The sequence below is a fragment of the Phocoena phocoena genome, chromosome 10, assembly GCF_963924675.1.
Source record: "Phocoena phocoena chromosome 10, mPhoPho1.1, whole genome shotgun sequence".
Taxonomy (NCBI): domain Eukaryota; kingdom Metazoa; phylum Chordata; class Mammalia; order Artiodactyla; family Phocoenidae; genus Phocoena; species Phocoena phocoena.
The window spans coordinates 39,702,668-39,730,640 of NC_089228.1; the positions used below are offsets into that span (position 1 = coordinate 39,702,668).

At 45.5% G+C, this 27,973-nt stretch overlaps 1 protein-coding gene across 2 annotated transcripts; it reads left to right on the forward strand.

Moving 5' to 3' along the window:
• The first annotated feature begins 1,071 nt into the window (after positions 1 to 1,071).
• Positions 1,072 to 25,601, forward strand: CDC25A (cell division cycle 25A). Of its 2 annotated transcripts, XM_065884977.1 has the most exons (15): positions 1,072 to 1,288; positions 2,298 to 2,371; positions 3,859 to 3,901; positions 4,376 to 4,412; positions 4,920 to 5,021; positions 7,289 to 7,408; positions 10,513 to 10,647; positions 11,159 to 11,233; positions 14,632 to 14,805; positions 19,604 to 19,702; positions 21,848 to 21,910; positions 21,998 to 22,096; positions 22,817 to 22,947; positions 24,639 to 24,750; positions 24,961 to 25,601. In XM_065884977.1, the coding sequence occupies exons 1-15, from the start codon at positions 1,119 to 1,121 to the stop codon at positions 25,099 to 25,101; spliced, it is 1,575 nt and encodes a 524-aa protein (XP_065741049.1). In that variant the 5' UTR covers positions 1,072 to 1,118; the 3' UTR covers positions 25,102 to 25,601. The 2 variants fall into 2 exon arrangements, with proteins under 2 accessions (XP_065741049.1, XP_065741050.1); XM_065884978.1 differs by lacking the exon at positions 7,289 to 7,408 and having other exon boundaries at positions 1,119 to 1,288; positions 24,961 to 25,101.
• Positions 25,602 to 27,973: the final 2,372 nt, after the last annotated feature.

The window sequence follows — 27,973 nt, forward strand, 5'->3', positions numbered from 1 at the left end:
AATGACTCTGAGAAAAGTATTATACAAGAGCTAAAATGGAGGTGAGCAAACAATGCCGAGGCCCACAGTCCAGGCCGTAGGGTTAAGTCTTGTGGTCAGCGGCTCATGGCCAGCACTACCTGTTGGACAGGAGTCAGCGGTCCAGAGTTGGGCCCTGGTGTTCAGGAGGCAGAGCCCAGTCCTTGGGTCATTCACTTCCCTCTCGCGATAAAATTAGGGCCTGGAGGCCCAGGGTGGGAGAAGGGCCCGGACAGCCTTCTCCACCCTCCACATTTCCTCAGTTTGCGGAGCGCGGGACGGGGGGCCGATATAGCTTTGGCCTAACGCGGGTAAGTAGCGACTGGACTGCCGCTGGCTGTGCGAACTACGCTTCCCAGCATGCAATGGGTCAAGAGGGGCTTCCGGTCTCACCCGGCGCCTCGCAGGTTCAGCTGGGAGTTTTCATTGACCTCCGAGCGACTCTGGCTCAGAGGAGCTCAGGTCCCCTCTAGGCCCCTCCCCTTTCTGAGGAGGGGTGACCTCGCGGAGTCCCGCGAGCTGCTTCCTTCTTCCCCTCTCATTGGTCCAGCCTAGCTGCCATTCCTGTGCGAGGAAGAGAACTGGTTACTGATTGGTGGATTCCATTTGGCGCCAACTAGGAAAGGGAGGGCGGGGCATTGGCAGGCCCTAGTGAGCAGCTATTACCGCGAAAGGCCACCTCGGCAGCGACAGCCCGGGAGGGAGGTGAAGGTCGGCCTGGTTTTCAGCACTCCCGGGCTGGGCAAGAGAGTGAAGAGAGTGTGAGACCGGGCCGTGGCCTCGCGGTCTAGCCGCTCTCCCTCCTAGACCTGCCCCGCTTGTTTGGATTTAATCTTCAGGTTGCCGGCGCCCGCCCGCCGGCCTCGCGGAGTGAGGGGAAGCGCTCGCGCCTGTGGCTGGCGCCTGCCGAGTCCGGACACCCGCCCGTCCTCTTCGCTTGCCCGCGGCAGCCGCGTCCCTGAACCGCGGGGTCGTGTTTGTGTTTGACCCACGGGCGCCGGCAGCGGGGCGCGCGGCCGAGGCCAGTGCCGGCGGGGCGGGGCGGGCGCGGCAGAGGCGGAGGAAGAGGGAGCAGAATCCCTGGGAGGCAGGGCGCCGCCATGGAACTGGGCCCGGAGCCCCCGCACCGCCGCCGCCTGCTCTTCGCCTGCAGCCCCCCTCCCGCACCGCAGCCCGTCGTGAAGGCGCTGTTCAGCACGCCAGCCGCCGGGGGCCTGTCGCCTGTCACCAACCTGACGGTCACCATGGACCAGCTGCAGGGTCTGGGCAGGTGAGGAGGGACCGAAGAGCGATGCCTCAGGCCGCTGGCCTCCCAGACGGCTTTCGGGTAGATCGGGCCGGGAAACCGGCCGGGAGAAGAGCGAGACCTGCCTGTCCACCGCTTGGGGGCGGCCCCACCGGCGGGGGCCCGCCATGTGCACCCGCCCCCCCGCGCCAGGCCGAATGTTGGGCGGGAGAGGCCGTTCGGACCCTCTAGGGCCACCCTCAGCCCCAAGCCGGGCCCGGTAGGGGGTGGGGTCTGCCCCGACTCCCCACCTTCGCCACCCCTTTCGGATTGCCCTGTGCTCTTCTGTCCCTATTCCAGGAAGCTCTTTGAAATCTCCCTCCACGCGGGAAGAGCAGGCGCGCCTAGGCGCTCACTTCCACCCTTTGCTGAACCACCTCGTAGGAGCTTAGTTTCCTGTGAGCTTTGTTTCCTTTTCAGCAAAGGGACGTGGCATTTTCTTTCCTGGCGTTTGCAAAATCGTCGCAATCCCTCGCCCCGTGCACCTTCCTGATGTCCACCCCGATGCTTTCCTAAGACCAGGTCTTTTTATTCAACTTTCCATGCCACAAATTTCCCTACTCTTTTCCTTATTGCAAAAAATGCATCCCACCGTTTTTCTGGTGAAACTGCTTTCTCTTCAATCTTGGACGTCACATTTTCTAAATAAGCACATGTCTTTTCCAATCTCTGAAAACCAGGAACTTGTCCTATTCACCCCTGCTCCTAGCTCAGTACCTAGAACACATGCTCTCATTTCAGGAAATACTCCAATAGTCATCTTTGTCGTCCTGTCCTATAGTGTGACCCAGACCATGCTAACCCACTCTTTTCTCATCTTTTATGCTCAAGTGCTAACTGGGTGTTCTGGGTGGCCAGGTTTTCTGTGGTGTGGCCTAAAAGTAATGATGGTTGATGGCAGCATGGCAACTTGCCATGTCATGGCCTGTCTCCTGTATGTAACCTTTTAATTATGTCCTAGAGCTATAGAGAGAGTTACTTTTCTTGGTTTCAGTGAGTATGAACAGCCACTGGAGGTGAGGAATAGCAGTCTGCAGAGAATGGGCTCCTCCGAATCAACTGATTCAGGTATTCTTTTAGTCTTAAACGTTTTTATCATGTGTCTGCCGTGTGGGAAGCAATACTTGGAATTTGCTGAAATGTGCGCTTTCACCTAGAAACTTAGTTTGGTGAGTTGAGATAGTAAACAGAAAAGTCCGGCATTGAGTGGCAAACACCCTTAACAACAGTACAAAGGAGCCCCTGTGGCAGTTTATGAAGAGAAGAAACGTGTCAAGTGGCCACAAGGAGGTGGTTTGTGCTTGGTGTTGAGGATGAGTAATAGTGTGAAATTAACCATACCACTCTACGTGGCATTCAGGAAATCTTACTGGTTAAAATTCTGAGTCAATTATTGGATATATAATGAAATTATTTCAGTGAGCCTGCTATGGAGAAACTGTGCCAGTGCATTTTATTGTAATCCGTAAGTTCATGTTACTGCAAGGTATATTTGCACAGATGCTTTAGGTTAGGGAACTGCAAGAGCAAAAGTCTTAAAATGTAGGCTTCTTAAGAACCAGGGATAGGATTGTGGCAGTTTGGCAAGGGAGAATATCAGGAGCAGTAACACCTAACTTCCTGTACGATTATTTAGACATCGTGGAGGAAAGGTGTGCGCTAGGCAGGCCCTGGTGGCTCTGGGCCATGCTGAGCAGTGTCTCCTCTTTTCTGCTGCCGTTGGTGACTTGAGCACCTCACTTTATGTTATTTTGTTGAAGGCAAAATTGCTTGTCAGAGAACATAATTGTATTTTCCAACCCGCTGAGTTGTACATATGATCTGACAGAATATAAGATATTTGAAACCAAAACTATTCCAGAAAACAGGTACCTATTCTTTCCGTGGTTGGAACTCACAGAAAGTTAGCCTGGGTAACCTCTATCTGAATAACGAAGCAATCATGAGGTTTGGTTTAGGAACTTTTTTTTATTTTGATTGAAGTATAGTTGATTTACAATGTTGTGTTAGTTTCTGGTGTACAGCAAAGTGATTTAGTTATACATATATATAGTTCTTTTTCATTATAGGTTATTACAAGATATTGAATATATATCGTTCCCTGTGCTATACAGTAGGACCTTGTTGTTTATCTATTTTATATGTAGTAGTTTGTATCTGCTAATCCCAAACTCCTAATTTATCCCCTCCACCTCCTCCTTTCCCCCTTTGGTAACCATAAATTTGTTTTCTACATCTGTGAGTCTGTTTCTGTTTTGTAAATAAGTCATGAGGTTTGGTTTAATTCACTCTCCTCAAATCCTGTTTTCCATGATGGTATTTGCAAGTAGGAAAGGATGAGTAGATATACTATGAAAATATTTAGACTTTTACAAAAGTTTTGGCAATCATGGAGACTCAACTTGAATTCTGTCAAAAGTCCAAGCCATGAGCCTTTGTTGATGGCCTTAAAGAAACAGTACTAGTAGTTTTATTTATTTATTTCAATGACAAAGTGGTGCATCATGTATTAAATCCTGAGAGGTGTTTTGTTTGTTTGTTTGAATTTCCCACAGGCTTCTGTCTGGATTCTCCTGGGCCCTTGGATAGTAAAGAAAAGTACGTATTCACTGCTTTTAAATATTTGTGTTTAGAAACTTTATTTTTTTTTGCGGTACGTGGGCCTCTCACAGTTGTGGCCTCTCCCGTTGTGGAGCACAGGCTCCGGACGCTCAGGCCCGCGGCCACGGCTCACGGGCCCAACCGCTCCGTGGCATGTGGGATCCTCCTGGACCGGGGCCCGAACCCATGTCCCGTGCATCGGCAGGCGGCCTCTCAACCACTGTGCCACCAGAGAAGCCCTAGAACGTGTATATTTTAAGAGAAGACCTGGGCTTGCTTTTTTCACTAGAAGCCCAGCGGTGGAGATGCTTATGAGAACAGGACAGCTTCAGAAATCTATTTTTCCATCTTGCCTAAAATGGGAATGTTTGACTCTCCCCTCACCCCACCAAACTATAGGTTTGCATCTGCTAATATGTATACCTCTTTACTTGCTTTATTCTCATTATTTACTTTCTGATTTCATTACAGCCTTGAAAATCCCATGAGGAGAATAAATTCCCTGCCTGTAAGTTAGTTCCCTTGTTTATTTTGAGCCAATACCTATTATCTGCCCCTTAGCTACCAGTATAACCTTGATAGTAGACCTTAATTTATACATTTATATGCTTTTCCTTACTTTGTCTCATAAACATTCAAAACACTCTACCTAAAGCAACTTCAATAATGGCTACCTCTTGAGGGCTTTTTCTTCCATCTCTAACTATTAGAGTTTTATCCAACCAGGAAAGGGGTTCTTTTTATGTAAGTGATGTTATTTTGGGGTTGATTTGGTACCTAAGTCCTTGCTGAGAGGGCTGTAGACGTGGTGAAGTTAGGTGTAAATCCATGTAGTGGGAACTTCTATCTTGTGTTCTCTCAAGGTGGAGCCCTAGGCACATTTACTGGTTACCCACTGCAGTGTATGAAGGGCTAGGTCTCCCCAACCCACCACCACCATATGTTTTTTCTTTTAGAACTGAGTTTCCATTGAATTTTTATTTATGTACCCTAATTCCTCTTTTCACTTTAATAGCAGAAGCTCTTGGGGTGTAGCCCAGCTCTGAAGAGGAGCCATTCTGATTCTCTTGACCATGATGTCTTTCAGCTAATTGACCAGGATGAGAACAAGGAAAACGTGAGTGTGGCGTTAATCTACTCACCTGGGGGCACAGGTCAAACCCACAAGTGTTCATGGCTTATGGAGAAGTAGCTGGGCTGGCTGCTTCCGGGGAGACTAAACCTTCACCAAAGTCATGATGGTCTTTGGAGTCAGAAAAACTTAGATTTGAATCCTACTGCTTGCTAGCTGTGACCTTGGCTTTTTTTTTAGGCTTCTTTGTTTCTTTGTGAAATAGGAGTAACAGTCCCTTGTAGGATTATTGTGGGAATTAAATAAGGATAAGGTAGATAAAGCATTTCAAATGGTTCCTGGCAGGTAGGAGTTGCTCAGAAGGTAGCTCTGAGTAGGAATTATATCCATGAACACTTTATCTGGAAGGGTCTGGCCAGGCCTTCCTTGCCTCTTTGTGCTGACCCTGGGATGAGTTAGAAGTTTAGGGAAAGGCTTCTTGACAGTATTTGAAAGAACAGAGCCAACAAGTTCCAGGGGATCTCAGAGTAAGTGAAATGGTAGCTTAGAAGGTGAGTTGGGTTGGTGCAGCCAAAAGTCCAAGAACATCCTGGCCTGGCTTTTCTCACACCTAGCGGGGCCCCTTGCACAGAGTAGGCACCAAAAGAGTTCAGTGAATCAGCTCAACTTTCCCGGTCTTCTTTCTCACTGTATTTCCATATCTATTTATTTCCATATCATACTTCTTATAATCTTCCAGACTTAATACTTCCAGAACCTACTGCTTCTATGAACTCTCCCAGTGATTCCTTTGGCAACTTGCAAGATGTCCTGAGGGAGATACAGAAATGAGTTCCTGCCTTGAGTGCTTAGAACACTACGTCTCCCTCTGTGTAGTACATTTAACCAAACAGTCTAATGCTATTGTACTCATGCCTGGTCTCTCTCCCCACAACCCCAGGTTGGCTTCTCCCAGGGTTGCCTGCTTAGAGCTTCATTCTGGAGGGGAAACAGCATAGGTTAAAGAGCTCTTGCTCTGGAGTTGTCCAGTCGGGTTATGAAGCCAGATCTTCGGCACATCACTTAACCTATGGGCCTAGTTTCCTCATCTCTAAAGTGGGGATGATCGGATGGATAAATGAGCTAATGCACTGAAAGCACTGTGTGGGCATGTAAATACTCTGTGATGTTAGCTGTGCTTAACAAGTTCTTCAGTGGATATTTCAGGGTAGGGGAATTATTAGTGCTATTAAACTTTAAGTAAATGAAATCATACAGTATGTATTCTATCACTTCTGGCTTTCACTCAACATTTTGTGAGATTCATCCAAGTGGTTGAATAAACCAGAATGGTTTTTGTTTTTTTTTTTCTCATTTTATTGAGAAATAATTGACATTTATCACTGTAAAGTTAAGGCATACAGTATGATGGCTTGATTTACATGTATTGTGAAATGATTACCACAGTAGGTTCAACTAACATCCATCTTCTCATATAGATACAATAAAAGGAAAAGAAAGGAAAAGGGGAAACTTTTCTCCTTGTGATGAGGACTCCTAGGATTTACTCTCTTATCATCCAGAAGTGTTAGCTATAGTCATTATGTTGTCGTTAGTTTTTTTCCCCATTGCTTTTAGTATGGAAAGCAGTAACTTTAAGTGTTTTCCACTTAATTATCTCCTATTGGTAGGAAGAAGATGGAAAATATAAAGGCCTCTTTTAAGTTTAGACTGAAAAGATTTTATTCCTATTCAATTATATTGAAATGAAATTGCTTTCGATTTTAGAAAGTTTTTTTTTTTTGCGGTACGCGGGCCTCTCACTGTTGTGGCTTCTCCCGTTGAGGAGCAACAGGCTCCGGCCGCGCAGGCTCAGCGGCCATGGCTCACGGGCGCAGCCGCTCCGTGGCATGTGGGATCTTCCCGGAACGGGGCACGAACCTGTGTCCCCCGCATCGGCAGGCAGACTCTCAACCACTGTGCCACCAGGGAAGCCCTAGAAAGTTTTTTTTTAAATTGAAGTATAGTTGATAGACAGTTGTTGATTTAGTTTTTAACTTATAGTGTTTTGTGTACCTGGCAGATACTCATGTGTTTATTAGGAAATAAAGTGTTTGTGGTAAGCAAAAAAAGTGTTGTATTGGAAGTTAGCTTTTGACAGAATCTTTGAAATTCTTAATTACACAGATCCAGTATTGGAATTAGATCAGAAATGGGTTTGGAGGCAGGTGATCAATACCCACTCCCTTGCTTGTTTCCTGAAGCTATAGCTGAGACCCTAGAGCTGGTTTTCATAGACAGTGGATGATGTCTCAATTTATACCATCTTGCAGGAAGCCTTTGAGTTTAAGAAGCCAGTAAGACCTGCATCTCGAGGCTGCCTGCATGCTCATGGACTGCAGGAGGGTAAAGATCTCTTCACACAAAGGCAGAACTCTGCCCCAGCTCGGATGGTACGTGCTCTGGCTTTCATAGTCCTGGGAGTTCCTGATGGGAAGAGATGAAAGTGCCCTCTTTAACCTAGAGTTGAAGCAGTAGCTCTTGCTGTCTTTACCTTGACTTTGTTTTTTGAAACTAGACTCACATTTTTTGTGTTTCTGCTGTGTCTGGAGAGCAGACATGCAGAAGCAGAAGTGAGAGGTGATATGTTTGAAATATTGGACTTGAGCAAGGAATATTTGACCTTGTCAATTATGGGAATTCTGCAGGCGTCCTGGGTCATTCTTCTGAATGTATATATGGTGGGATTGTATGTCTTACTTCAAACTTGTCTTTTACGATGCATCCTGAATGCTGAGAGGTACTTCCCAGAGTGATTTTGTTTGGAGAGAGCACTTGTCTTCTTCCAAACTTGGTTTATTAAGAACTATTATGTATACCAGTGAACCCATTGCCTATCAGGCTACTTGACAGTATTTGGGGCCACTTGTCCCAGTTATTTACTTGCCAGAGACTGTCATTACTTCCTAATTTCCTACTGATGATCTGACAGATATCTATGGACTAGAGAGGCCCAGCTTGAGCAAAATGACCACATTTGGTTTCCAGGTTTTCCTGGGAACTTGCATCTGAAAATACAGCTTTCCAGTCTGGCTTAAGATCTGAGGTTCAGGTTCAGCTAGTATCACTACTCTGTCTAGCATTTGCACAAAGCAATTTATGATCTCCTGTCTTTAATCTTCATAAGCCTGTGAAGTAGCTGGAATTACCCCACTTTACAGATTGGGAAAGTGTGGTCAGGGAGGTTGGGTGATTTGCCAAAGGACACAGATAAATGAAGACCAGAATTAAACAGTCTGCTGATTCCCAAGTACACAGTAACCCTCTGAGAGCTGGGTATCCAAAACTAAATATCTCTAGTGTACACCTGAAGAACACAGCACCAGGGTTTCCTGTAATCACTTGGCCATCCCTAATTGTAGGTGCTGAGGGCACAAACTGAAAGAAAGCCAGTGCTAAGTGCAATGGTTTGGCTTTTGATCATGTCAGAGGGTATTTCTTTCTTTCTTTCTTTTAAAAATATTTATTTATTCATTTGGCTGCATTGGGTCTTAGTTGAGGCATGTAGTATCTTTGTTGTGGCATGTGGGATCTTTTGTTGCGGTACATGGGGCTTCTCTCTAGTTGTGGCATGCAGGCTCAGTATTTGCAGTGCACAGACTCTCTAGTTGTGGCACATGGGCTCTCTAGTTGTGGTACACGGGCTCCAGAGTGTGCGAGCTCAGTAGTTGTAGCACGCAAGCTCTCTAGTTGTGGCACACGGGCTCTAGAGCGAACGGGGTTAGTTGCCCTGTGGCATGTGGGATCTTAGTTCCCGGACCAGGGATTGGACCTGAGTCCCCTGCATTAGAAGGCGGATTCTTAACCACTGGACCACCAGGGAAGTCCCAGAGGGTAGTTCTTTCATATCCTTGCTTTTAGTCTTCAAGCACCATCTATATTTCCTCATAATGGCTCCTTGGTGTAGGAATCATGGAGGAAGAATTAGGTCCTGTCCAGAGATTGTTATTTTCTATAGCATATCTGCACCTGGGGACGCCAGAAGCTGGGTTACAGAAATTGGTATTATACCATAGGGTGAGCCTTCAGTGGGTGCTGCCCCATGATAGAGTTACCTGCTCCTAGGCTCTGCTGGCTGAAAAACTGCCAGTGTGCCCAAGGTGTGCTCAGGTAAACTTGTGGAGGATGAGAGGCAACCCAGAACTTGTTTTATATTGTGAAGGAAAGCTAGTGCCTGAACCAGAGTAGGCCAGCTGCAGAGAGGACCCCTAGGTGAGGTATCTACTCAGAAAACCAGAGGGCTGCTTGAGGATTAATGCATTCATACCCCAAAGAGATTCGTTGCTATGGGAGAGAAAAAAATCTATCTCTGAACTTTTTTCCTGGCTTTGGGAAGTGCCTGGAAAAGAAATAATTCATTATCATCAATGTTTTTATTAGCAGTGTTTATCTCTAGATGGTAGATTTTTGAGTGGTTTTTATAAATTTTCTATACTAAATATATATTCATTTTATAATGGGGGTTTTACCTGAAAAACAAGATAGGGTTGCTTAATGAGATATACTCTATATTTTGACTCCAGGAATGGTCTCTCTTAGGGAGAGTATAGTGGGGAGAAAAGCTTGGGCTTTGTGGTCAAACAGGTGAGCTGTGTGACCTTGGTAACCTCTCTTAAGCATCGGTTTCCTGATTCGTTAAATAAAAAGAACAGGATTAACTACCCTTAGTGTATTGTGAGGCTTAAATGGGATTATACATAAAAGGTTATATCTTAGTGTCTGGCACAAGTAATTCCTCAGTTAAAAGTGAGCAACTGTCATTTAAATTCTAGTTCCAAGTCTAGGATGGACTTTCTTTGTTGCGGCATGCGGGATCTTTCGTTGCAGCTCGCAGGCTTCTCTCTAGTTGCAGCACATGGGCTCCAGAGTGCGTGGGCTCTGTAGTTGGCGACACGTGGGCTCTCTAGTTGTGGCGTTCTGGCTTAGTTGCCCCATGGCATGTGGGATCTTAGTTCCCCAACCAGGGATCGAACCTGTGTCCCCTGCATTGGAAGGTGGATTCTTAACCACTGGACCACCAGAGAAGTCCCTAGGATGGACTTTCTAGAACTTTCTTGACTTTATATCCCTCTGTCAGAACTGGAGTTACAGAAGCATTCTCTAGTCCATTCTGTGGTTTCCATAGAGACTTGGAATCTTCTCACCCTTCCTCATTTTAGCAGATTATCACTTTGTCACAACCCCCATGCTGATCCCTGTTCACCAATTATGATCCTCAGAAAAAACAAACCTTGCCCTTCACAAGAGGCTAGCCCCAGATCCCACTGTAAGGTGAATTGCTCCTGGGGAGTGTTCTTTGTGAAGGCTACTTGGCCTGACTCTACTCAGAACTGTGTGTGGACATCAATTCATTTATAATCTTAGGTTTCATTTTCCTTTGATTAGAGCTGCTAAAACTTCTTACAAAAAATATATGTTTTCCTCATAAAAACTAGTGACCCATCCAAGGAAGTCAAAGCTGATTATTTATTAACAAGCCATGAATTCTGTCTTGTAGCTTTCCTCAAATGAAAGAGATGGCAGTGAACCAGGGCATTTCACTCCTTTTTTTATGCCTCAGTCCCCTGTGACTGCCACTTTGTCTGATGAGGATGATGGCTTCATGGATCTTCTCGATGGAGAGAATCTGAAGGTACTATGTGTGTGTGTTTTCCCATCCATTTTACTGACTACCCTGGAGAGAAGTCATCTGAAAAGGAACAGTGATCCCCCAACTGGCGGATATTTTTATCATTTGTTGGGAATTTATTGAGACTCTGCTTCTAGCCTGATTAAATCCTATGGAGGAGTTCAAAAGAAGACACTGATGTGATCCTTCTTACCCTGAAGGAGCTGACAATCCATTTTTCTGGCAAGAGATATGAATCAGGAGCAGTGGAAGAATAGCTGCCACATGGTGTAAAGCTGAGGAGAACAGGGTGCCTCCTCACGGTCCCTCAGGGGCATACCTTTAGCTATGCTCAGATACCGGGACTGTTAAATGTTACTCTTTTCTGACCTTAAAATGTTGGGGACGGGGAAGGGGGTGAACATTAGAGTGCTTCCTATCCAGGTCTTTCTGATATTCTGCAGGAAAAATTCTAAAGCATTTAAATTAATGTTGTCTCTGCTGGACCTTTGTGACGCAGTTTTTCTTTGTTTAGAATGATGAAGAGACCCCGTCCTGCATGGCAAGCCTCTGGACAGCTCCCCTTGTCATGAGAAGAGCTACAAACCTGGTAAGTCCCAGTGTGTCTAGAGGGAGCTACAGGAATCAAAATTGTTTCTTTTGAGATTCTGTAGTTGGGTCTATGGGCCTTTCCCTTGACTGGTCTCTAGTGTTTCCTGGTGTTAATGCACACTGTTTTTTCAAGTTTGTTTGGAGTTTTTTTGTTTTTGTTTTTGTCCTCATTGGTGTGTGAGGAAGTCTGGGTAATATAAAATGCATGCAGTTCTTGTTTTTATAATTTCTAGTTCATCTCCACTGTTCTTGGTCAGTTAATGTCTTTTCTATACAACTCTGACCTCTCTGTTAACTTCTTTAAGATCACTGGATAATGCTGGAAAATATCTGCTAAATTGAATTTAAGAGACTCAGTTATTCCCAAACTCTGTCAGATTTGGTATCAGCTTAGATTTTAACTGACAGCTTCATGGGTGAGCAGTTTGTATCTGACAAGGAATTTGATCTCAGGCAGTAGGAATAGAAAGACTTCTGCTACAGGTACCATCTGTACCCACCCAGCCGATGGCTCTGTAGCAGATAGCGCTATCCTTCCTTAGGAGTGTTGACTGGAGAACCCTGGCCCAGAACAGAAAAAGGAGATGTTAGCCCTGCCCTGTTCTGATGGGGAAGGAGAGAACACACTGGACTACCATATTGTTTTACTTTCCACAGCTGAGAGAATGTGGAGAGACTGGAGCACATTCAGAGAACACCCAGTAGAAGGAGGAGACTCAGACTGTGATAGATATTATGGACTGGTTGAATAAGTTGGGACAGAAAGGCTTCATTTGAAGAGGAATTAATTAGTCTTTTTTTTTTTTTTTTGGCCTCGCTGCACGGCTTGCAAGATCTTAGTTCCCCAACCAGGGATTGAAAGCGCCGAATCCTAACCACTAGACTGCCAGGGAATTCCCTGAAAAAACCTTCTCAATCTGAAGCCTTTAGTCTGAAGACTGTTTACTTTTTTGTTGTTGTTTGTTTACTTTTTTATATCATTCTCATTTATTTACATTCCTTAGCATCAGCACACTTGGCAAACAACAGTAACTCACAAAATGTCTCTCTCTCTCTCTCTCTCTCTGTCTCTCACTCTATCTATCTATATATATATATATATATTTTTTTTTTTTTTTTAAATACCCACCTATCTCTATAGAATGTAGGCCTCTGTTTCCATCAGGGACACTTTCAAACAGTCAGACGCAAGGCTGTGCCTGTACAGGAACATATCCTCATTTATGCAAACACCTAGGGAAAGTGAGATAGTATCACAATACAAATACAGTTACACACCCTTAGGTATACATATAAATTGATAAGTATATGTATGTGTGTATATATATATTTTTTTTTGTTTGTTTTGTTTTGTTTTGTTTGTGGTACGTGGGCCTCTCACTGTTGTGGCCTTTTCCGTCACGGAGCACAGGCTTCGGACGTGCAGGCTCAGTGGCCATGGCTCACGGGCCCAGCTGCTCTGCGTCATGTGGGATCTTCCCGGACCGGGGCACGAACCCGTGTCCCCTGCATCAGCAGGCGGACTCTCAACCACTGTGCCACCAGGGAAGCCCTGATAAGAATATTTTTAAGTATTAGTGTCCCTGAACTATAAATATGGAACAAATGAACTACAGTCTTGAAGCCACTTACACATTATGGTAGATTAATGTGCAAAGCTTTGAGGGAATAGGCTACCCCAGTACAAATGTTATGATGAAATTTACTAGGTCCTTTTTTTTTTTTTTTTTTTTTTTTTTTATGCGTTACGCGGGCCTCTCACTGTCGTGGCCTCTCCCGTTGCGGAGGACAGGCTCCGGACGCGCAGGCTCAGCGGCCATGGCTCACGGGCCCAGCCGCTCCGCGGCATGTGGGATCTTCCCAGACCGGGGCACGAACCCGTGTCCTCTGCATCGGCAGGCGGACTCTCAACCACTGCGCCACCAGGGAAGCCCCTTACTAGGTCCTTTTGAAAGACAAAATTATATACAGTGTGAGAATGCTTAGGAAATGGCTATCAGTTTTATAAGTTGGATTTAAAAATCATGAATAGTATGTGTGGGCCCTTCACAGTGGGGGGTTTCCTTTCACAAACATAGTAGACTCAGTTGCCAGGGGCTGAGTTGGAACTGGGGTTTCTGCCCTTGAGGAGCTTACAGTTCCTCTGAGATCCTATTGAAAGGAGTAAGCCCTCTTCCCAAAAATGCTTCCAGCTCTCTTAGGTAAAAAACAACAAGACAAAACTGACCTTGCTTTTCTGAACAACATACTGTTAAAATAAACTTCAGAAAAATAAGGGGAAAATCCTTGGTCTCTAGGAGAGCCAGTGTGGGAGTGACACACTTGCTGGGTGACTATCAGGAACATTTCAAAGAAGAGGCAACACTGAAATTTTAGTATCAGCTTGAAAGGGAGTGGTTTACAGGGTATGAAAGGGCATTCAGCACAGAAGGAAAAGCCCTGCCAAGGAACACTGAGTTGTGAACGGGCTGAGATGAGTTTAGAGAGCTGAAGTCAGACTGTCTTTACCCCTAGTCAGGTGGGCTGCCCTCAGACTCTGAGAAATTAGTCTTTAAAAGATCAAGTACTATAGCACATCTTCCTGTATTTCCTTTGGCTTTGTAAATCTTGAATTAAAATGTTCTGGTACAGGGATTCCCTGGTGGCGCAGTGGTTGAGAGTCCACCTGCCGATGCAGGGGACACGGGTTCGTGCCCCGGTCCGGGAAGATCCCACATGCCGTGGAGCGGCTGGGCCCATGAGCCATGACCACTGAGCCTGCGTGTCCGGAGCCTGTGCTCCGCAACGGGAGATGCCAAAACAGTGAGAGGCCCACGTACCACAAAAAAAAAAAAAAAAAGCTTTGGTACAATCCAGAAAGAAAACAAACAAGTAGAGAGAAGGACTTTTGAACGCAGATTTGAAGGCACCCCTGCCCCCTGCAAACTTAGACTCAACTCTATTTTACCATCTTAACTGGCTCTGATTTATAGTATAATCCATCTACCGCACACCCTTCTGGATTAAGGTGGGCTGTTAAAGCCTGTTCAAGCTGTTCCAGCAAAGTGCAAGTAATAAACTAGAAGGGAAGAGGAAGCCAAAAATGTGTCCCTGGCTGGAAGGTAACAGTTATTTGACTCTTAGGACCCTGTGCAGGCAGTAGGCTTTTGAGGGCATGGATAGTCTTCCTCATTTCCATATAATGTCAGCTTTAGAACATGTTCATTGAACACCAGGGACTTGGTGTCTACAGTGTGCCAGGGACTAGATAAATGTACAGTGTCTGTTTCCTAATTTAGGATGGATCAATCTTAAACCATCCCAGGAAGTCCTTGATCTATTCTCTTTACCATTCAAGTGAGTGTATGTTAATGAAATACATTAAATGGGTCTCTTTCCCCCCCCACCCCCACCAAGGGCAATCGTTGCAAGCTGTTTGACTCCCCTTCCACGTGTAGCTCCACCATCCTGTCAGCGTTGAAAAGACCAGACCGATCGCAAGAGGAGTCCCCACGTGGAAATAGGAAGCGGAGGAAGAGCGTGGCTGGGGCCAGTCCCGAAGAGGCAGCTAGTCCAAAGAAGCCCCAGGAGGTTAGTTATGCAGGGTCTTTTTTGCTCAAGGACTGTGATATTGTATCTTTCAGTTCTAAAATGTCCATTTGATTCTTTTTCTTTGCTGAGACTTGCTGTTCTTGTTTCTCATTTGTTTCAATCATGTTCATAATTGCCTGTTGAAGCATTTTTATAATGGCTACTTTAAAATCCTTGTCAGGCAATTCCAACGTCTGTTTCTGGTGTGGCTTTCTGTTGATTATCGTTTCCTATTCAAGCTGAGATTTTCCTGGTTCTTGGTATGACAAGTGATTTTTCAGTTATATCTATATTCTTTGGATATTATGAGGCTATGTAACTCTTCTGTTTTAGCAGTCAGTCCTCTGGTACTGCAGGAAGGTGGGGATGGAAGTTCAGGTTCCCTTGATATGCCACCTAGGGTGGGGCAAGCCTCATGTTTGCTGGGCAGGATTGGGAGTTCAGGCTCCCTTTTAGGCCTCTGCTGACATCATCCCAGTGAAATAGAGATTGGGACACTTAAGTACAGCTGGGCAGGGGTGGAAGTCTAAGCTCCCTACTTATTGGGCCATGGAGTAGGGCCATAAATTTTTTCCCTTGCTGTTAGTTTTAATTTTTCTTGTGTCCTGTTCTATGTAGATATATAAATTTCCCACTACTTTAGGTTTGTCTCACAACTTTGATTGTAGTGTTTTTCATTGTCAATTAGTTCTAGGTATTTTAGTTCTTTTATTTCCTTGTGATGAGAACTCTTAGGATTTATTCTCAACAACTTTCATATATACCATACAGCAGGCTTAACTGTAGTCATCATGTTGTACATTACATCCCTGGTACTTATTTATATTATAACTGAAAGTTTGTACATTTTGACCACCTTCATCCAATCCTCCTCCCCCACTGCCTGCCTCTGGTAACCACAAATCTGATCTCTTTTTCTATGAGTTTGGTTTTTGTTTTGGTGGTTGTGGTGATGGTTTGTATTGTGTTTTTTAAGTTTTTTCATTCCCCATATAAGTGATGTCATATAGTTATTTGTCTTTCTCTGTCTGACTTATTTCAGTTTCACTTGGCATAATGCCCTCAAGGTCCATCCATGTTGTCGCAAATGGCAGGATTGCCTTCTTTTTGTATGGCTGAGTAATAATCCATTGTGTGTGTGTGTGTGTGTGTGTGTGTATCACAACTTTGTTATCCATTCATCCGTCAATGAACACTTAGGTTATTTCCATTTCTTGAATATTATAAAGAATGCTGCTCTAAACATGGGGGTGCAGATATCTCTTTGACATAGTGTTTTCGTTTCCTTCTAATATATTCCCAGAAGTGGAATTGTTGGCTCCTAGTTAGTTCTGTTTTTGATTTTTTTTTTTTCTTTTTTGTCTGCTTGCTGCACTGCACGGCAGGTGGGCTGTTAGTTCCTTGACCAGGGATCAAACCCATGCCCCCTGCATTGGAAGCACAGATTCTTAACCACTAGACCTCCAGGGAAGTCCCTATTTTCAATTTTTTTGAGGAACGTCCATACTGTTTCCCATAGTGGCCATCCCACTTTACATTCCCACCAATATTGTACAAAGGTTCCCTTTTCTTCACATCCTTGCCAACACTTGTTTCTTGTTTTTGTTGTTGTTGTTGTTGTTTGTTTTTGGCATCACCATGAGGACTGCAGGATCTTAGTTCCCGACAAGGGATTGAACCCGGACCCCCAAAGTGAAAGTGTGGAGTCCTAACCACTGGACCGCCAGGGAGTTCCCTCTTATTTTTTTCATTTTTATTTATTTACTTATTTATTTACTTATTTATGGCTCCGTTGGGTCTTTGTTGATGCGCGCAGGCTTTCTCTAGTTGCGTCGAGTGGGGGCTACTCTTCATTGCGGTGCTCGGGCTTCTCATTGCGGTAACTTCTCTTGTTGCAGAGCACAGGCTCTAGGCCTGCGGGCTTCAGTAGTTGTGGCTCTCAGGCTCTAGAGCGCAGGCTTAGTAGTTGTGGCACATGGGCTTAATTGCTCTGCGGCATGTGTGTTCTTCCCGGACCAGGGTTCGAACCCATGTACCCTGCACTGGCAGGCGGATTCTTAACCACTGCACCACCAGGGAAGTCCCCATCTTTTCTTTTCGATGATAGCCATTCTTATAGTCATGAAGTGATATCTCATTGTACAACAGTTTGATTTTCATTTCCCTAAATGATTAGTGATATTGATCATCTTTTCATGTACCTGTTGGCCATTTGTGTATCTTTAGGGAAATGTCTATTCAGGTCCTTTGCCTACTTTTTAAAACCAGATTATTTTAAAGATGCAGATGTAGAGAATGGACTTGAGGACACGGGGAGGGGAAGGATAAGCTGGGATGTGGTGAGAGAGAAGCATTGACATATACACTACCAAATGTAAAATAGTTAGTGGGAAGCAGCTGTATAGCACAGGGAGATCAGCTCGGTGCTTTGTGATCGCCTGGAGGGGTGGGATAGGGAGGGTAGGAGGGAGATATAAGAGGGAGGGGATATGGGGATATATGTATACCTATAGCTGATTCACTTCGTTGTACAGCAGAAACTAACACAACATTATAAAGCAATTACACTCCAATAAAGATGTTTAAAAAAAGATTGTTTTTTCGCTATTAAGTTGTATGGATTCCTTATATATTTTGGATATTAACCCCTTATCAGATAATATGTTTTGCAAATATTTTTTCCAATTCTATAGGTTGTCTTTGCATTTTGTTGATTTCTTTTAATGGGCAGAAGCTTTTTAGTTTGATATAGTCTCAATTATTTTTTATTTTGTTGCTTGTGCCTTAGGGGTCAAATCTAAAAAAGTCATTGCCAAGACTCATGTCAAGGAGCTTTTTTCCTGTGTTTTCTTCTAGGAGTTTTATGGTTTCTTGTCTCACACTTAAGTCTTTAAGCCATTTCAAGTTATTTTTTGTGAGTAGTGTAAGATAGGGGTCTAATTTCATTCTTTCACATGTTTATATTCCGTTTTTCCAGCATGATTTATTATTGAGAAGACTGATCTTCTCTTCATTGAGCATTCTTGGCTCCCTTGTCAAATACTAGTTGATGGTATTTATACAATTTATTTTGTAAACATGCACTTTTACTTTTCTTGTGGACTTGCTGGGTCCTAGGCTAGGCATGTGTTTAGCTTTAGCAGACACTGCCATATAGCTTTCCAAAGTGGTTGTCCAGTCAGCCCTCCGTATCTGGGGGCTCTCCGTCCATGGATTTAACCAACTTTGCAATGCATTCTTTTTTTTTTTTTTTTTTTTTTTTGCGGTATGCGGGCCCCTCACCGTTGTGGCCTCTCCCGTTGCGGAGCACAGACCCCGGACACGCAGGCCCAGCGGCTGTGGCTCACGGGCCCAGCTGCTCCGCGGCATGTGGGATCTTCCCGGACCGGGGCACAAACCCGTGTCCCCTGCATCGGCAGGCGGACTCTCAACCACTGCGCCACCAGGGAAGCCCCTGCAATGCATTCTTACTGAGCGCTAGCTGTACTATGTGTCATTTTATATGAGCATCCTTGGGTGTCCTGAAACCAATCTCACAGATACTGAGGGTTGGCTGTACTCGGAACAGTGTGTGAGAGTTGCAGTTCTTCCACATCTTTACCAGTAGTATCCGGTGTTGTTCATCTCTTTAACTTTAGCCATTCTGGTGAGTGTGTAGTATCTGATTTTAACTTACATTTCCCTGATAGTTATTTTTCTTGGTCTTAGATTTTCTTCTCTATTACTCAGCCAAGTTTCTAGCCCATATTTCTATTGGGTTGTCTCTTATTTGTGGGAATGCTTTATATATTCAGAGATGAATCTTTTATTGAGATGGTTGCATATCTGCCCACTCTGGCTTGCCTGTTCTTACCTTATCTTGTTTTGATGAACAGAATTTCTTGATTTTTTTAAAACATGTTTTAATTTATCAGTCTTTTTATGTTTCGTGTTTTTTGTGTACTGCTTAAGAAATCCTGCGACTTCCCTGGTGGTCCAGTGGCTAGGACTCCACGTTCCCAATGCGGGGGGCCCAGGTTCGATCCTTGGTCAGGCAGCTAGATCCCACATGCTGCAGCCAAGAGTTTGCATGCCACAACTAAGACCTGGTGCAGCCAAGTAAATAATATAAATACACTAAGTGTATAAAAGAAATCCTTACTTTCCCACGATTAGCCCTTTTGATGTGTCCTTTGAAATATGAGTGCTTCCTTGCTACTAATGACAAAGTGTTCCAGGTTTATCTTGTACATTTCTTGTCCCAGCCTGGAGTCAATCAAAAAGCTCTGGTTTCTTTTAGTGGAAAATGCAGTTGACCCTTGAACAACATGGGTTTGAACTGTAAGGTCCCCTTATACGCAGATTTTTTTCAATAAATACATACTGTGGTACTGCATGATCTGTGATTGGTTGAATTCGGGGATGTGAGATGGTGGCCCTAACCCCCGTGTTGTTCAGGGGTCAGCTGTATTATTTAGAGAGCACATTGACCTAAGGGCTACTTACTGCAACCCTGGAGCTTCTCAGTGGGTAGAACTAAGAAATACTTTTTTTAGACTTAGCCCTAATTTTAATCCTTCTTTTTTTTTAAAAAAAAGAGCAGTTCAGTTAGAATTGAATTCAGTTCAAATAACAGTATACCTAGTCAGTAACCCATATTCTTTTTTTCACTCTAGATTCAGTCAAATAAGAAAGGTATCTTTTTGCTAAATATGGATGTTAACATTTCAGTCTCTTCTTCCTGACATGTTCCAGGTGAATGTTTTCATAAGTTCTGTTCAGAATCCTGGCCTCATTCTCCACCTTTGATTTGTTACAGATTCTACATCAGTCTTTATGCCTGGTATCTTCCCCAAAAGGGACCATTGAGAATATTTTGGATAATGACCCAAGGGACCTTATAGGAGACTTCTCCAAGGTAATTGCACGCAGAACTGCTCTGTGATGCAGGATTGGCAGGGGGGTACCTAAAACACCCCCCTCAGCCTTCCTCCCTCCCTGAAGTGGTTCCTGGGGTTCCCCCCACCCCACCCCACCCCGCCAAGGGGACGCAGTTTGAAATTTGTTTTAAGATAAGGAAACACATTCATGATCAGGTGTATCTCAGTCTCTGTGGGACTATAGACCTTACTGATGCTGGTCAGAGGTTTCAAGTAGGGAGCCACCCACCAGCTGCCTTTACACCAACCCAAAGACCAGGCTCTCTGGGAACTGTGTTTGTGATTATAAAAGCAGTACTGCAGAAAAGTGTAAAGAAGCAGAAATAAACCTCTAGCCTCACTGTATATAAGTCTGTATATCAAAAGGTCCTCTTAGAATGTCCAGGATTGAGTCTAAATTTCTCCATTTTCCAGAGGACCATGGCCCTAGAAGGAAAAGGCCCTCAGGGAGGTCCAGAGGATGGTCTGCTGTTGGCCTGATACAGGTCGGCTGCCTTTGAGCTGTGGTGAAATGTGACACATTCCTGTGTCAGTAGTAGCTTGTTTAGCCACATATGACTTGAAGGTCCCCAGACCAGTCTTTTATGTATTAATGTAGCTAGCATTTATGGAAACACTTATTATGTGTAAGGCAAAGATTCCAAAATGAGACACAGTTCCTTCCCTCAAAACACTTAACATATGGTCAGTAAGGCATCATGCCACATAGACATGTACCACATGTATCACATGGTAGATTGAAGTAAACATCAGTGCAGTGAAAGCAGCAGACTAAGAAATAAAAGGGTTGGGCTTCCCTGGTGGCGCAGTGGTTGAGAGTCTGCCTGCCGATGCAGGGGACACGGGTTCGTGCCCCGGTCCGCGAAGATCCCACATGCCACGGAGCGGCTGGGCCCGTGAGCCATGGCTGCTGAGCCTGCACGTCCGGAGTCTGTGCTCCGCAATGGGAGAGGCCACAACAGGGAGAGGCCTGCGTACCACAAAAATAACTAACTAGCTAACTAACTAACTAAATAAATAAATAAATAAATAAGAAATAAAAGGGTTGTCTCAGTCTCAGCTAGGCGATTGGGGAAGGTTTGGATCTGGGCTAGATATTTCAACCAGGTGGGAGAAATAAGTGGATTAAAAATAGAAGACAACAGGGAGGGGGAAGGGTAAACTGGGATGAAGTGAGACAGTGGCATGGACTTATATATACTACCAAATGTAAAATAGATAGCTGGTGGGAAGCAGCTGCATAGCACAGGGAGATCAGCTTGGTGCTTTGTGACCACCTAGAGGGGTGGGATAGGGAGGGTGGGAGGGAGACGCAAGAGGGAGGGGATATGGGGATATATGTATACATATAGCTGATTCACTTCATTGTACAGCAGAAACTAACACACCATTGTAAGGCAATTATACTCCAATAAAGATGTTAAAAAATAAATAAAATTTTTTAAAAAATAGAAGACAGTTCTAGTCTGAAGGGAAGCGCAAGCCAAGACCTGGGTGTGGTGTGTCCTTGCTGGTAGAAGCTTGCACCTGAATTGAAGCTGTGGTTGGTTGTGTTTGTCATAATGACCCCACACATGGCCACGGGATTGGGTGAGCACTTGACTTGGCCAGTCCACCCTAGTGAGTAATTACTGATGTGCCCGTCCTTCTCCCTCAAGGCTGGGCCCAGCCTCACTCATTCCATCTCCAGTGTCTAGCACCATGCTGGACATAGCAGGTGCTCAGTAAACAATGAAGTCATTCCTCTCTGTGTCCTTTATGTGCTGCACACAGTCTGGCTGCTGAGGTGAGGGTTCCTAACAAAAGCGGGAGAAAAAGGAAATCACCTGAGGTTTCTGTATTCAAGTCTGGCTTACTTGCTGGCTAACCTTGGACAAGGTACCTAGCTTTGACATATGGGAATGGGGATAACGTGCCTTATAGGTCTGTGTGAAAATTCAATGTCAGGATATCAATGAAGTGGCTAGACAAGTAACCAACATATTCTATTAGATTAATGTTTGTTTGTTTTTTTCAAGCTGACTCTTACCAGGAAGGCAAGCAATATAAAAATGTTGCATTTTTAAACTTTTGGATTTGCTAAGTATTTCTCTCTCTCTCTCTTTCTCTCTCTTTTTTTTAAGTGTTACCTTTTCCATACAGTTGCTGGAAAGCATCAGGATTTAAAATACATCTCTCCAGAAATTGTAAGTCATCCTTTTGGAACCTGCCACACATGGAATCTGTGTGTTCCTGGCAGCCAGAGTTGATTCTCCTTGGCTCTCTCTCCACAGATAGCGTCTGTTTTGAGTGGCAAGTTTGCCAACCTCATTAAAGAGTTTGTTATCATTGACTGCCGATACCCATATGAATATGAGGGAGGCCACATCAAGGTATGGATTCCTGAGGCTTGTGAGCGAGCCCTGCTGTTGTGGGAGGCATAGCAGGAGCCCTGGACAGCATCTGTGATTTTTTTTTTTAAAGGGGGAGGTGACACCTGGCTGCTCATTATAATGCTCACATGCTGGTTATAAGAATTGTAAAAAGAAGCAGTGGGCGTGAAAGGCATTTGACTCCTGGTGCACTAAAAGAATGTTCCCTGGTCTGCACTAATCTCTACCACACTGTACGGCAACTGCTTCCTGTTCTGTCCCTCACACCATCACCATCACCATCACCATCACCATCACCATCACCATCAGGGGCATTTCTAAATGGTAACCACTGACTTCTAAGCCGTGCCTGGACATGAAGCCATGAGGAGAAGCCAGTCTCTGGCAACATGTCCCAGTCTGTGCCGAGCCTAATGATACCTCTTACATTTATAGTTGCCTGGTTAGTTGGGTGTTGGAACATACTTTCCCAGGAAGAAAGTAATTGGTTGTGCCCTTTTAATCTTTTAACCAATAATATAGTGTTGAAATATGGTAAGGAGGTACTTTAAATACAGTGTTAGTGTTTGCTACTGTCATGGCCGTGAAAGTCCCGGGCATTCACAAATACCACTCATACAGTGCACACAGCCATAACAGAATTTGAGGTGCCCATTTGAAGACCAGTCTCGAAGAATCATTACTGCGAGTGTGAAACATGAGTCTCTGGTGCCCCCACAGGGTGCAGTGAACTTGCACATGGAAGAGGAGGTTGAAGACTTCTTACTCAAGAAGCCCATCGTACCTACGGATGGCAAGCGTGTCATCGTGGTGTTCCACTGCGAGTTTTCTTCTGAGCGAGGCCCTCGCATGTGAGTGGGCTCCAGGGCATGGCCCCCATGGTGCTTTTGTGGGACCGCCTGTTGCACATCGAATGTCATTTCCGTGCCTTAGCCTACACACATGGTGTGAAAATACCTAGTTTTGTAAAAGTATCAATTCACGTGTAACAGGTATTCTCTCAAATCCTTACCTGTTTTGCAGTCAGTTGATTTCATGAACAGATTCCTGGAGTGTAGTTTATAGGCTTGCCCTAACAGTTTCACAGTAGTCGTCGTGGAGGGCTTTCTGGCTTCCCCAGTCCAGCCTGTGACACAGGTGTTCCCTGTGCAACATCCCCCGAGGATCTGGCCTCTGCTTCATCACCCTCACTCCTGAGTTAGTCCTGGCTACTGCTGGACATGGCTCACTGTCCAGCCTACCTTTGTATTGAATTAAACTCTGGCTCTTCCAGTTTCCCCCACTGTCCTTATTTCTACCTATGGGGCTACTGTTCTCAGGTGACATCCTTCAGGTACAGTGTGGTTGCTCCTTATGCAAATGCCAGAAGAGTGTCATATCCTCTCTGCAAAACTTGATGTGATGCTCTTGAACACTTGTCAAATCCACGTTTGCAAAGGAGTGGATTATGTTACCTTCACGTTATTGCCACGTTAGAGTTTAAAAGAAATGCCCCCGCCCCCCCATCCCCACCCCTTATTAATAAGAACTTCTGTTAGGGCTTTGGTGACTAAGGCCCTGTTATAATTTACTACAAAGATAAGTTTTATACCAAAATAAATGAAAGTATAATTACAATAAAATAACATCACTTCAGATTTAAAATAATACTCTGATGCTCTAACATCTTTCCACACTCTCACTAATGGTGACAGGACTGGTTCTGAAAATGTGGTCAGAAGTGAGTGGTGGTATTAAAAAGCTAGGGGGAGGGCCAAACAGCTGCCCATCTGGGCTAGTTCCCTTCAGAAAAGACTGCCAGCCTGGACGTGTCAGGGGCTATTGAGGCAATGAAGTTACAGCAGTGAGCAAACAGGACTGACCTGCCACAGGGGAGGTCCCAGTGGAGAGACGGAAGATGGTTGTGACAAACGCTGAGCAAACAGGGACAGAGGTGGCAGGGAGCAGTGCAGCTTCACTAGGAGGTTCCAAGAGAGACTTTTCTCATGGGGCTGGGTTCAAGTTCTTGTGCCACCTTTTTATTTGGAACCATTTCACGCTCAGAAAGAGTGCATGCTTCCCCTGATTTCATCGACTGGTGATATTTTGCTGCATTTGCACACACATAACTACAGGAGTATACAGTACACTACACAATAGTCCATTTTAGTACAGGATGCAAGTAGGTGCCCTGAGACAGGAGCAAAGCTCAGAAGGAAGTAAGGGAGAGGCACTGGTCGTGGAGGGTGGAGAATGCAGAGGGAAGCTGGCTGGGAAGCTGTCACCGAAGATTAGGTGCTGGTGGTGGCAGGGAAGATGCTGGGCAGAGATCGGTTGCTAGGGCTGTTTAACTTGAAAATTTGGGAAGAGACCATCTACCTGCCAATACGAGGCAGTGGCACTGGCTCTGAACACTATTCCTGAAGATAACAGGTGGCCAGGAAATCACAAGTCGACACTGATTGTTTCCAAGAATGAAGGTAAAGTTGGGGAGATGTGTGTAAGGAACACTGCTTTCACTGTGTAGAGCTAACCATACTTTGGCTTTCCTTCCCCTTTATAGGTGCCGATATGTGAGAGAGAGAGATCGGCTTGGTAACGAGTACCCCAAACTCCATTACCCGGAGCTATATGTCCTGAAGGGCGGATATAAGGAGTTCTTCCTGAAATGCCAGGTAAGATGCACTCTCTGGAGGGCAGGGGCCACCCCTCCACCCAGATGTCTGGTGGTCATGGGTGTTTCTTGCCAGGGGTCTGGGGATTTGCCCTGCACACAGAAGGGCCCTAGAACCTGCTGAGCAGAGCCTTGCAGCCCCTGGCAGGGAGGGCGCAGGAGTGTGCTTATGAAGCAGGTGTGCCCTGACTTCGTCCTGTCTTCCCGCCAGTCTCACTGCGAGCCCCCCAGTTACCGGCCCATGCACCACGAGGACTTTAAAGAAGACCTGAAGAAGTTCCGCACCAAGAGCCGGACCTGGGCCGGGGAAAAGAGCAAGAGAGAGATGTATAGCCGTCTGAAGAAGCTCTGAGGGTCTCAGTGCCAGACAGCAACAGCCTGAGCCTCCCTCCCTACCCCCCTCCCCTCTTTGCTACAGAGAAACTGGAGCAAAGGGGCCAGCCATGTGACATTTGGAGAGAAGGCCTGAGGCTTCCATGTCTTAAACCTACCTCCCACTCTCCCAGGGTTGGAGCCCAGAGCATCCTGCTGGCTCTTCTGTCCCTGTAAGTTGTCCTCCTTCTGCAACAGGACGGTCTGCCAAGGCTGTCACGTGCCACAGCACAGTTCCAAGCACCAAGTCAAGATGTTCTGACTCCTCATCCCCCACAGCTGGATGAGCCGCCTGGGCCTCGTTGGGCAATGGCCTTCTCTCCTGAGGGGGGAGGGGTAGGAGAGTCCAAGTGGAGAGAAGACTCACAAATGCTGCTGGCCAAATACCAAAGACGGCCTGCAAAGGAAAGGTCTTTGTGGGATAACCCATATCATTAATTTATTCAACTTCATCAGTCACTTTCTTTTCTTTCTTTTTTTGTAATCAACTCCTGGAGACTTTTATTTAACTGCTTCTTTAAGTTACAATACTGCCATCCTAGGTGGGGTTTTATCATACCAGGGACTACCTCTGCCTTTAATTTTTAAAAAAAAAGAAAAAGGGAGGGGGAAGAAGGACATGAGTTGTGGGACAGAGAACTAGGCACTCTGTCACCCCCAGGAGGTGCTGCAGTACTGGGGCTGCTGCTATTAATATACAGCCAAGGACTGAGATACTGGTGGGAGCAGGCCCCAGACTCAGGCTTGGCTACAGGACATAAGCTAAACCTCCCAGACCTACCTCGAAGGCCCCTGAGATCTACTGGGGTGACCCTGCTTGCTGTGATGTTGCTGGTCTAGGAGTCACGGTCAGGAAAGCACTTGAGGCAGCTTCCATTGGGCCACCCCCAGGTCAGTGTTGGAACATGGTAGAGCAGGTATCCCAGTGTAGGCGGGCAGGGATGGGGGGCTCTGCCAGATAAGGGAAGGGAGTATATATTGAGTGTCTTTCTTCTATTACTCTGATACTCTTTGATTGCTTCTATTTTAATTTTTTAAAAATAGTCATTCTATGAGTCAAGGAGTATCAAATCAGTGTTGGCTGGGCCACCCAAGGTTGGGGAGAGGGGCTGGAAGCCCTGGGCATTAGAAGGGAGTGGGTGCTGGCAGAGATGACTATAGAATGTGTTTCTCAGGAGACGGCGTGGTGGATTTTGCAGGTAAAAGTTTGAGTTTATCATGTTTTAATTTGAGGGACAGGGAAAGATGGATCATCACCAGTTGCCCCTCATCTCATCCCACAGAAGTAGGGGTCTCAAAGGAACACCTCCCAAGGAGCTGGGGCTGAGTTGATTGATTCTAGACAGGCCTATTTGGTTCCTGCTCATCCCCACCCTTAGGCGCTGGCTTCCTCACCATCTTTGCTCCATTGGGGTATAGCGAAGTTTTTCTTATATAGCAGATTCAGTCTCCCCTCTTGCCCTGGCTTCCTGTTCTGCAGGCAAGGAGAGAATCAGTGATACTGGAGATGACTGGTTGCTGTGTTATGGGTTTGAGTTGCATTTGACTATAAAACAATCTTGTTAGAAAAAGTATGCGGGGAGGAGGGGAGCAGGGGGAGAAGGCCTCTTCCCCCACACACATTGAGACACATCTTAATTAGTCTGTAATCTTGTTTGTAGGGATTCTGTTGGTTGAATGCCTGAAAAGGGAGGTGGGATGGCCTTCAGAATGTACCAGCTTAGTAACACTGGTAACCAACTGTTGCAGGCTCTGAAAATAAAAACAATCTTGAACCCATGCTCTCTGCCTACTTCATAATGTATCTAAAGGGAATTGTGAGTCCCTTTAAAAGTTCTGGGACCACACTTGACTAAAACCAGAGGCTGGGGCAGCGACATTTCCTTAAGAGGCCAAGGAGCTGTCATGTGGCCTGGCGTCAGGGATGGCCAGATGACCTTCCGTTATTACTGAGTCCAAAAACGAACTTGCGATTCAGGTTGATTTACAAGATGCAATAGGGGAATGAAAAGCCTGCCTGAACCTCTGACATTCTCTTATAAGATGTATTAATTCATAGGATTGAGCAACATACCAAAGGAGGGACCACTGTAAAGGAGATAGGAGTTTCAGTTGTGTTCTGAAGGAGCCAGAGAGGATACTGCAGAAGGAAATCAGGCAGATGGTGAGTCACGGGCCCACATGCAACCAGAGAAACTTGGACCTGTAATACTGGGGGCTATTGCCAGAATGGATACCAGCTGTAGCAAAAGTGTATTACAAAATAGAGTGGTGCCGAGATAGCAAGTAATCTGTGTTCTCTTTTGGGGGTGGGCTGTACCACGTGGATTGTGCGATCTTAGTTTCCCGACCAGGGATGGAACACAGGCCCTCAGCAGTGAAAGTGCGGATTCCTAACCACTGGACACCAAGGAATTCCCTCAAGCTTCATTTAGACATAGTCCCCTTCTGATTTGCCTCTATAGTAGAGGCATTATTCCAGCCTTTAAAAAAAAATTATGAGACAATGTGTGAAGAAAGGAAGTCCCCTGTGATACCAACCTCCAGTGAGTGTTACTGTTAACGTGCTCATAAAGATTAGGAGGGGAAGGCTTCCCTGGTGGCGCAGTGGTTGAGAGTCCGCCTGCCGATGCAGGGGACACGGGTTCGCACCCCGGTCCGGGAAGATCCCACATGCCGCGGAGCGGCTGGGCCCGTGAGCCATGGCCACTGAGCCTGCGTGTCCGGAACCTGTGCTCCGCAACGGGAGAGGCCACAACAGTGAGAGGCGTGCGAACCGCAAAAAAAAAAAAAAAAAAAAAAAAAAGATTAGGAGGGGAGAGCACTATCTCCTTCATCTCCCCACTTCCTCT

Bases quoted from the DNA above. Each gene is read 5' to 3' on its own strand.
- CDC25A (XM_065884977.1), top strand. From the start codon at position 1,119: ATGGAACTGGGCCCGGAGCCCCCGCACCGCCGCCGCCTGCTCTTCGCC. The intron at 2,372-3,858 runs GTATTCTTTTAG...AATTTCCCACAG, and splicing joins CTCCGAATCAACTGATTCAG to GCTTCTGTCTGGATTCTCCT. The intron at 7,409-10,512 runs GTACGTGCTCTG...TCTGTCTTGTAG, and splicing joins ACTCTGCCCCAGCTCGGATG to CTTTCCTCAAATGAAAGAGA.